The sequence below is a fragment of the Populus nigra genome, chromosome 9 (assembly GCF_951802175.1).
Source record: "Populus nigra chromosome 9, ddPopNigr1.1, whole genome shotgun sequence".
Lineage (NCBI taxonomy): Eukaryota > Viridiplantae > Streptophyta > Magnoliopsida > Malpighiales > Salicaceae > Populus > Populus nigra.
In genome coordinates, this window is record NC_084860.1 from 16,215,311 (window position 1) to 16,225,706 (window position 10,396).

Here is a 10,396-nt window from a genome sequence, read left to right on the forward strand (position 1 = left end):
ACTTTTCTTTTCATGTTCCAAAAAATAATTTCATGAATGTTTAATTATAGATAAAAAAAATATTTATGTAGGATGTTTTTAAGGGAAATTATTTTTTGCTTAATTATTTTTATTTTTTTTCCTTTTAGTTTAGAAATTTAAATAATATACTTGATAATTTTATTTTTCCTAGTTTGTTTATGAATTTTCCTTTATTTTTAGGTTTTCTAGTTTATTTAGTTTTTTATTTTTATTTTTATTTGAAGTTGTAAATCTTTTAATAAGAAAAGTACTTGATGTGGTGAATTAGTAAGAAGTAAATCTTAAATTAGGGTTTTTGGTGTGGTGATTTTATTCAGTAGAAATTTGTGTTGTTTATTATTGGTATTTTTCTTGTTTGTGTTTTTTTTATATATTAAATTTTATGATATTCAAGCTGTAATTACTAATACTTAATAGAAAATAGATAAATATAAGAAAAATAGAGAAAATCTTACAAAGTCACACTAATAATAATAATAATATTCTTAATTACTCAAAAATTATTATTTTAATTCTATTTCTCGTTTCTCTTCTCTTGATACTATCTCTCATATTAAATAAGTATTGATAGTTTATGCATGATCACTGTAAAAATTCTTAGATAGGTAGTGAGTTTAAAAATTTGAAAAAAATAATATCAATGTATAAAATCGGTCCAAAAATGATATGATTATTACAATGAAAAAAAAATGAAAACAATGCCCTTAAAATTGGATAGTTCCAATGAATGGAGTTACATATGGTTTAGACAACTAATCTAAGATAATTAATTGAATGGTCTGATTATTTAACCAAAACTTTTAATTGGAATTTTTTTTTGATAAAATGTGAATATAAAATGTTTATATTTTGAGCATCCATTTAATTTTAATATCTATATAGATTACAGAGAAACATAAATATTATAGTTATGAAACTCAACTCGAGATATAAATTAGACGAGTTAATATGAGTTGATATTAATAAATTTAAATTAATATTATTTTAATTTTTAAAAAAATTGAAATGACATGGTTTAAAATTTGTTAATGAAAAAAATCAAATAATATCTTAAATTAGATTTACCACAAATCAATATAAATCGTCTTTTCAAGATTTGTTTTGAAAATAACATAGTTTTGATTTTATTTATAGCATTGATAAATATTATTATAATTTCTCTAGTCATGGATCACTAGTGATATGGATCACTAGTGATATCTTCGAGACCTTCCCTTTATGTTAAAAGTAAATTCATCTTTTCGATTTGGTTGAATTTAGAAGATTCATATGCGAAATAGAGAATTGATGAGAAGTTCATATATATATATATATATATATATATATATATATATATATATATGCTGAGTATTTTTATCATGCATTTATGGACAAATTTGTTTTCATCTTTCCCTCTCACATCCTCAATGTCCCCATTCACAAAATGGGTCACCAATGTTGGTCTACACTGTACTCGATATTTTCACGTTATATCGGTGTTTGTGTCTTCAAAGCTTTTTTTTTTTTTTTTTTTTGTCTCACGCATATATAAAGATGGTGGACTCCATTGCATTCTTGTGAAGTGTGAACATTCTCTCCCTTGCCCACTTTCTGTTTTTTCTTTTTAGTTAATTATTTTTCGTCTTTCTCCCTCCTTGTTTGCTGGCTCTTATATATACACCCCACCAACTATTCCTTGTTTCAAGAACTAGTAGTGGTGGCATATACTTGTTGTGTTGATGGCTTCTATGAGATGGTGTTGCATTTTCTGTCTGTTTCTTGCTGCTTTTGGAGCACAAGTTGGTATTTGTTTTTCTTCTAAGGTTTGTGTTGATTCTTGATATGATATGTGTTTTCTCTCGCTGGTTTCTAAGTGGGTTTTATTTGATGTTTTGTTTTGTTTCTTGAATTTGTAGGTTTATGTGGTTTATATGGGAAGCAAAAGTGGGGATGACCCAGATGATGTTTTGAGCCAAAATCATCTTATGCTTGCTTCTGTTCATGGAGGAAGGTAAAACCTTTGTGCTATTTTTATTACTTTCATGTCATTTGTTGCTTTGCCTCTCTCTCTTTTTTTCTTTTTTAATCTACTGGTTTAATGTGGTTTTCTGTTGACAGTATCGAGCAAGCACAGGCCTCTCACCTTTATAGTTATAGACATGGCTTCAGAGGTTTTGCTGCTAAGTTGACTGATGAGCAAGCTTCTCAGATTGCTCGTAAGTTCGTAACTTTTCTGCAATTTATTGCTTTGTTTTGGAATGAAAATGAGATTTACAATAACATTTTGGTTTTTCTGGACAGAGATGCCTGGAGTAGTCTCTGTGTTTCCCAATTTGAAAAGGAAGTTGCACACCACTCGTTCATGGGATTTCATGGGGTTACTGGGTGAAGAGACCATGGAGATACCAGGGCATTCAACCAAGAACCAAGTCAATGTTATCATTGGTTTTATCGATACTGGTGAATGAACTGTTTGCCTTTAAAAATTAAAACTAGTTTCCCTGTGTACTAGTTCTTCATTGAATACCCATGAGCCCGTGTGTTTTGATTAAATGCTGCTGCATGTACAGACACATTTTCTTGACATACCTTCTTTTTGCTGAATGATGTCCTTGATATTAGAGATTCATTCTGAAATTCCATCTTTGTTTGTTTATGGCTCAAGGAATTCTTGAACTCCTCCATTTCAGCGTTGTGTTTGACTCTAGATTTAGGTAACATTTATAAATTAGTGCACCGTCTGTAACTGTTCATGCTTTGATCATTTGTGTGGCATTGAGTTGGTTGCATATATTTTTTTTTAAAAAAATTGGATTGATTCTTATGATCAGGAATTTGGCCTGAATCTCCAAGTTTTAGTGATGCTAATATGCCTCCGGTGCCAGCCATATGGAGGGGGGAGTGCGAACCGGGAGAAGCATTCAATGCTTCATCTTGCAACAGGTTCATTCATGCTAAATAATTTATTCAATAATTGATTCCGTGGACATTAATTTATTAGTGAGGGATCTAAATTTATTGATAGGAAAGTGATTGGAGCAAGATACTATATGAGTGGCTATGAAGCTGAAGAAGATTCTGCCAGGATAGTGTCATTCCGATCTCCAAGGGACAGCTCTGGTCATGGCAGTCACACAGCCTCGACAGCTGCTGGTCGTTATGTTACAAATATGAATTATAAGGGGTTGGCAGCTGGAGGGGCCAGAGGTGGTGCACCAATGGCTAGAATTGCAGTATACAAGACTTGTTGGGACTCAGGTTGCTATGATGTTGACTTGCTGGCTGCCTTTGATGATGCAATCAGAGATGGGGTTCATCTCTTGTCCGTGTCCTTGGGTCCTGATGCTCCCCAGGGAGATTATTTTAAGGATGCTATCTCCATTGGGTCATTCCATGCTGCTAGTCATGGAGTATTAGTAGTTGCTTCAGTTGGAAATGCAGGGGACCGTGGTTCTGCAACCAACCTAGCCCCATGGATGATTACGGTTGGTGCTAGTTCAATGGATAGGGATTTTGCATCTGATATTGTTTTAGGAAATGACACAAAATTCACGGTAAAAATATTTCTTCATTTATTGAAAAATGTTTGCAGTAAATGGCAGAGCCTTATTAGTTCTCAATCCTGAAAATTAGGGGGAAAGTCTGAGTCTCTTTGGAATGAATGCCTCTGCAAGGATCATCTCTGCCTCTGAAGCCAATGCAGGATATTTCACACCTTATCAATCCAGGTGATGCAACAGGTACTTGAAAGTGAGTGAAATTTATATTTCAATACATGGGAGAAATCTAACTTATTTTTCCTTCTCCTGCTTGTTCCTGTAGTTATTGTTTGGAGAGTTCTTTAAACAGTACCATAGCCAGAGGCAAAGTTCTTGTCTGTCGAATTGCTGAGGGTTCAAGTGAGTCTAAGCTCGCAAAGAGCAAGGTGGTGAAAGAAGCTGGAGGAGTTGGAATGGTTCTTATTGATGAGGCAGATAAAGATGTTGCCATCCCTTTTGTCATTCCTTCAGCTATTGTGGGAAAAGAGATAGGAAGGGAGATCCTATCCTATATAAATAACACACGGTTTGTTTTTTTGCCTCATCAGTATGGAGACTGGGTGTTTAGCTTTCAAGTTTCTCCAATTTTCTGATTCATGGTACTCTGATTGTGAACAGCAAACCAATGTCAAAAATTTCCCGTGCAAACACAGTTTTGGGTTCTCAACCAGCACCCCGTATTGCCTCATTTTCTTCCAAAGGACCCAATTCCCTGACCCCTGAAATTTTGAAGGTAACATTTCAACTTGAGTTCAAGTGATTTTTGAGAATACCTACTGGCATTTTTAAATTATTTCTTTCAACTTGTTTCGTGATTCATATATGATTAATCTAAGTTTTTTCGTCTTTCCTTGTGATCCTACCGCTTTGTAGCCTGATGTTGCAGCTCCTGGACTGAACATCCTTGCAGCCTGGTCTCCAGTAGCTGGGAGAATGCAATTTAACATTCTTTCTGGTACTTCCATGTCATGCCCACACATAACAGGAATTGCTACCTTGGTCAAAGCAGTCCATCCATCTTGGTCTCCATCTGCTATCAAGTCTGCAATCATGACGACTGGTGAGTTTATCATACCAACATTCTGATAATCAACTTGATGTTTCCTATTCAAGGTCTCTAGGTGAGATTGATGAAGTGGAAAAAATGGTCTTTTGTCGAGAACCTTTCTAAACAAGAATCTGATTTCAAATGGAAAATGCAGCTACCATCCTGGATAAGAACGACGAACCCATCAGAGTGGACCCTGAAGGAAGAAGGGCCAATTCATTTGATTATGGATCAGGATTTGTCGACCCTACAAGAGTCCTTGATCCTGGCCTTATCTATGATGCCCATCCAATAGATTATAAAGCCTTTCTCTGTTCAATTGGTTATGATGAGAAATCACTACGTCTGGTCACAAGAGATAACAGCACATGTGATCAGACATTTACTACAGCTTCCAGCCTGAATTATCCTTCCATCACTGTTCCAAATCTTAAAGACAGCTTCTCAGTTACTCGAACTGTGACAAATGTTGGGAAACCAAGAAGTGTTTATAAAGCTGTAGTGTCTAATCCTGTGGGAATCAATGTTACTGTTGTGCCAAAGCAACTAATCTTCAACAGATATGGCCAGAAGATCAAATTCACGGTGAATTTCAAGGTGGCTGCTCCATCAAAGGGCTATGCGTTTGGTTTTTTGACATGGACGAGTGGAGATGCACGGGTCACCAGCCCCCTAGTTGTCCAGGCTGCACCCTTCCCCAAGGGCTTGATGAGATAACCTGGCTTAGTTTGTACATATCAGCTTAGGAATCTGGAGATCCTGACAACCCTCCACAAATACAGTTGCAGAAATATATTTGAGTTCATAAGTCTACAGGCCCTTACTATAACATACTTGGATCATGCAGCAATTGAATGATTGATAAGATTGTTAAGCCGGGCACATAAAATGGAATATACAAGCACAAAGTCAAATTTTGGCTCTTTTTATATATTTATTTACTGTTTTTATTTGTCTCTCCAGTGTATTTTCTTTGGCCTATCAATGTAACCTTCAACATAGCATTGAACCCTGATCAGATTGGCATGTGATAGTTATCTTGTAATTCCTGATGACTGATAACAGTTGAGAATTTCTAGTTTGAACAGTGCTGGCTTGGCTTCCAGGGGAATTGGAATTGAACCTTTTTTGTGTGAAAATTAATAGGAAAAGTAACTGAAGTAAAACAGAGTGATAGACGAATCTGTTCAATCCCCATTGCATTGGCATTCATTCCAGGTCTTTGATTTTCCAGAAAGATAAGGCTATTCACTGCTTTTCCGTTCCCTTCTTTTTACAATGCCAACCTGACCATCTGAGCAAAATTGTTTGCGAGCTTAGACCGACATGGAAAAAAAACATCTAGGATAAACTCTCTCCATAAAAAAGAATCTATTGAGACCAAAATCACCATTTTTTGTGTTCTTAATTGGTGTAAACAATGATTTTCTTTCTCTAATGCTAAAATCCGGCCAGTTTCTTTTTTCACTTTCAAATCATGAATAAAAAAATTAAAAAAATAAAATTTAAAATTTAAAATTAAAATTGACTGTCTTTAATTTTTAAAAATTAAAAGGACCGAATAATTATAATTGGAAAAGTGTGGGACTAAAATGATTATTTCACCCAAACTTATCTAAAGCCACTCATTTTCTTCATATTTTTCACTTTGATCTTATGTCTTTTAATCTCATATTTTCTAAACAAATTGACTTAAATTGACTTCTAATTTGGCAATTTAAAGCTGAAATAAAAAAAATTAAAACGAGAAAAATTCACTATAAAAGTTCATAGTTAATTGTCAGAGAGTTTACCTTATGCGGATATTAGGACTCTTTAGAAGTGTAATAAATGTTTTTTCATATATCTAAATAATATTTTTTTTAATATTAATATATTAAATCAATAAAAAAACACACAAAAAAAACTAATTTAAAGCTAAAAAAATTTAAAAGCATAATCAGACCGCAATAACAAAATAGACTTAATATATTTTATAAGGAGGTGAATTCAGTGCAACCTTCTTACTCCTGTTTTGTAATTCAATCATGGTCCTGAATATCATGCTGCATTGCTCTGGTGGTCGACCACAAACAAACGTCTCTTATCTCATTAGAACTAGCCAGCAATAACATAATCTTCTTTCCCAAACTACGCGGTCTTCAAGAGAAATCACCATAAATAATGAAGGCTTAATAAATTAAATCAGGAAAATAGGAACATCCACATCACAGACATAATGCCTTAAAAACAGATCAAATCCAAGTATTGACTTTATTAGTCATAAAAGACTTCAGAAATCACAGCAGTATAGGATAGCATCTATTTCATTCTTGTTTCTACATTCAGTTCTAATTATATGGTAGTCTTTCAGCATCAGCCATTGGCAAATTAATCAGATAGAATAACATACTCTGGCAATTAACTCTGAAACCATGCACTGACGATAATGTACAAGTGCGCCTATCAGTGATATCATTAAAACAAACGGGTAAAGCATGTAGAAGGTAACTAGAACCCGTTGGGCTGCACTTTTGAAGGATCAATCAAACCTTCTAAAACAACAAGCTGGTCTAGCAACGCGAATTTCTCATCTTCAAGGGTCTTGACCTCGTCCTCAACCTTGCTCAAAGCTCCTCCCACAGAAAAGCTATCTTCCTCCAACAACAAATACCTGTGTCTTAGATGCCGGTATTCATCTACTGGGGCAGAGGAATCTGGCAGTGAATCAGAGTTCGACCTCTCTGGTTGTTGGAACAATGGAGAGCCTTCTTTCTTCGAGCTCTTTTTGAAGGCTTTCTGCCCTGGTCTTAAAGACAGAGGTACCCGCACTTGTTTGACTTCTCTGACATCATTCCCTTGCAACTGAATCGTGGAAGCTCTCGAGGCTCCAGCTTTCTTTTTACGAGGCTTGGCATTTTGAATTTCAGATGAAGGCGCCATCCTTGGATTTTGCATTTCTTTATAAGCAAATTCTGCAAGATCTCAGAGATAAATTATCGTACTTATTAAAAAGGCACATAGCATGCTGCTGAAGCAAGCTTCAAGACTGCATGGCCATACGTGGAGAGATCAAACAAGTATCAAAATAGTAGATTATGCCACTAAAAGAACCATCCATAAACATTTAAAGGGGCTTTCATAAAATCAACAGTATTGAATTTATTTACTTATGAAAGTGATAATTATACAGGGGCAAACATAGAGGTTGATATAAAAAGCATTACTTAAAAACTAACCTCATGAATCCAAATGACCTTGTCTCTTTCATGAACTAGTCCCTTGCTCAATTCATGAAAACTAGCTCGATTTACCCAAATAAGAACTCACTCACTCATTAACCTATCTTAGCTTTCTAATTGCTTTCCTTCCAGAGTTCACATTAAATATCACCTGTTTCGAGCTGAAAATCGATAAGATTAATTTACTAAACTCCCATATTAGTACCCACACGAAAACATAAACCTCTTGTTCCGTCTTGAAACCTAACTCTCATACTCTTGGAAGAAAAACTCATTCAGATTTGCAATTTTTTATTGTACTATTGTGTCAACACACACATCTAAGCCTAAATCTTTCTAAGGGGCTACTCCTGTCTAACTTCCATTATCACTGCCCTTCACAGCAATTACCAAAACCTAAAATTCACAAGCTTCAAGAACCATTACCTTTCCAGTGTAAATCGCAAAACCCACAGTTTAAATTATCAAAATTTACAATATACAACATGAAATCAAAACAAACACCCATAAAAAAAAATAAAGAAGAAAAACACAAGAACACCCAGAACCCACAATAAAAAGATCCCTCCTTTTCAGTCAAAATTGCTCCTTTCAATTGAAATCAAACCCACAAAGGAATTTCACAAAAAGGGTTTCCTCATTGTTGTAACCCATTTTTGGGTCCCCGTGACACTCATCAATAACATATACACAAATAAGGAAAAAAAAAAAGGGTTGCAAATAGAGAGGAAGAAAGAAATATTTTACCTTTCAAGCCGAGAGAAGATGTTTCAGCTGGTGTTGGGTGTGTTTGATATTGTTATGACAAGACGGACAACGCAAAAGCAAAAGAAAGAACGTAAAGGTTTATTTAAAGGGGCTAGTACTAGTACAACCTCTACAATGGCCTGCTTCTTATATGGTTTGTCCGTATTGAAGAACAAATGGGAGAGACAGGCTCCGACTTTTCTTTACTTTTCCATCTACTACTTGTATTAACAATCAAATAACGGTGAAAAACCTTATCCCTCCAGCACTCGGTTGACCAAAAAGGGCCCAAGTGGTGGACGGACGGATGGATCCAGCCAGGCAGGCTGGTTCGTTCGTGAAGAAAGAAATCATGGGGGATTTGTTCTTCTTTATTTGTCTGTGCTGACTGTTAATTACCATCCATCCTGTTTTTTGCCATTGAATAACTCATCCACGGACGGATGGTTGGTGATGTAAGGAAAAAAAATTCTTCATTTTTTAGTCTGTTTTGTATTATTTTATTATGAATTGATTCTAAAATATTTTGATTTTATTGAAAGATCATTGAAGTTAAACAATACCACCCCCTTCGTGTATACATAAATTTCGGGTATTAGAAATGATGAACAAAATTATGATAATAATTTTAGATATAAATCTAGATTTTTGCCTGCCACGGGATGATTCTTTTATAACCTTAAAAAAATTTAAAAACAATGTAAAATAAAAGATTTGATGTATATTGCATGAAATGCTTTTAAGATAATAAGAAGATAATATATTAGATGATATATTCTTTTAAAAAATATATATTGAAACATTGATACACTAAATCAATATGAATTACCAATGTTTAATATGTGAAATCCGTGATTTGGCCCATAAAATTATGGTATTTTCATGAAATTCAAACCAAAACAAATTAATAAGCCAAATTCTAATAAACAAATTATTGAAGAATATATACAAACCAAAAAAATGACTCATGTAAATCTAGAGTAGTGGCCCGTGCACTACTGCTAGTCTTGATCAAATTATTTCTAACATAAAAAAAATATTTTAAGACAATAACAATGTTTTTAAAGAAGAAAGAAAAATTCAAGATTCAGATCATTGATCTCACTGGACTTAATAAGCCGGGTTCATTTAATTAAAAATCTTATAAAAGGCATTACAATAATAATAATAATAATAATAATAACAATGAAACTCATTCTCTAATTAAATTAAATGATGAAGGATGAAATTTTAAAGAAAAAACAAAAGCATTTGTGGCATGCGTTATGCAACCGGTTGGTATTTTTTTTTACCTTAAAAAAGGTAAAAAGAAATGGAGATGGTGGCATATTAGACGATATATTTTTTTAAAAAAATGTTAAGTAATCCATTTAATTTAATTAAAAAAAAGATTACAGCAAACGATAAATAAAAAGACCTAAAAAACTCTAGGTTGTTTTCAAAATAAATAAAAAATTCAATAGAAAAATAAATAATAAATCTCAGCTCCAATTAAATTAAATGTTAAATGATAAAACTGAAAAACATGAGTTTTGTTTTCTTTTTTAAATAAACTCGGACAAATTTCCTAAACTCGGGTTAATCTCTCAAATTTACAACTCGTTAAATCCTAAACCCGAGCTCAATCAAGAAACTCAATTTAGTGTTGAATGATGAAATTGCAAAAGAATATCAATTTAAAAAACTTGTCAAAATAAAAAAAATAAAAAAATAAGAATAAAATATAATAAGTAAATATAATGAAGAGAGATAAAATCATAAAAAACATCTAACATATAAAAAACTTGATGGAAGATGAAGTTGAAAAAAAAATTAATTTTATAAATTAATTTAAATAAAAA

General features: G+C 33.3%; 2 protein-coding genes across 5 annotated transcripts; one reads left to right on the top strand and one right to left on the bottom strand.

The window, feature by feature from the left end:
• Nucleotides 1-1,563: 1,563 nt before the first annotated feature.
• On the top strand, nt 1,564-5,698 carry LOC133703181 (subtilisin-like serine-protease S). 4 transcript variants are annotated; one of them, XM_062127632.1, is made up of 11 exons: nt 1,564-1,823; nt 1,917-2,011; nt 2,119-2,216; nt 2,302-2,460; nt 2,832-2,943; nt 3,026-3,554; nt 3,634-3,728; nt 3,823-4,065; nt 4,158-4,272; nt 4,413-4,599; nt 4,742-5,698. In XM_062127632.1, the coding sequence occupies exons 1-11, from the start codon at nt 1,740-1,742 to the stop codon at nt 5,302-5,304; spliced, it is 2,280 nt and encodes a 759-aa protein (XP_061983616.1). In that variant the 5' UTR covers nt 1,564-1,739; the 3' UTR covers nt 5,305-5,698. The 4 variants fall into 4 exon arrangements, with proteins under 4 accessions (XP_061983616.1, XP_061983618.1, XP_061983617.1 ...); XM_062127634.1 differs by having other exon boundaries at nt 1,564-1,803; XM_062127633.1 differs by having other exon boundaries at nt 1,564-1,799.
• Nucleotides 5,699-6,810: 1,112 nt separating this feature from the next.
• Nucleotides 6,811-8,989, bottom strand: LOC133703182 (uncharacterized). The gene is made up of 2 exons (XM_062127636.1): nt 8,556-8,989; nt 6,811-7,541 (listed from the first exon to the last, which is right to left on the bottom strand). Exon 2 carries the CDS (start codon nt 7,522-7,524, stop codon nt 7,078-7,080), a length of 447 nt encoding a protein of 148 aa, XP_061983620.1. The 5' UTR covers nt 7,525-7,541; nt 8,556-8,989; the 3' UTR covers nt 6,811-7,077.
• Between the last annotated feature and the right edge of the window lie 1,407 nt (nt 8,990-10,396).

What these genes read in the sequence shown, in the direction of transcription:
- LOC133703181 (XM_062127632.1), top strand. Translation starts at nt 1,740, where the DNA reads ATGGCTTCTATGAGATGGTGTTGCATTTTCTGTCTGTTTCTTGCTGCT. An exon ending in AATGCTTCATCTTGCAACAG is followed by an intron (nt 2,944 to 3,025) that starts GTTCATTCATGC and finishes ATTTATTGATAG; the next exon opens with GAAAGTGATTGGAGCAAGAT. An exon ending in TTCACACCTTATCAATCCAG is followed by an intron (nt 3,729 to 3,822) that starts GTGATGCAACAG and finishes TTGTTCCTGTAG; the next exon opens with TTATTGTTTGGAGAGTTCTT.
- LOC133703182 (XM_062127636.1), bottom strand. Translation starts at nt 7,524, where the DNA reads ATGCAAAATCCAAGGATGGCGCCTTCATCTGAAATTCAAAATGCCAAG.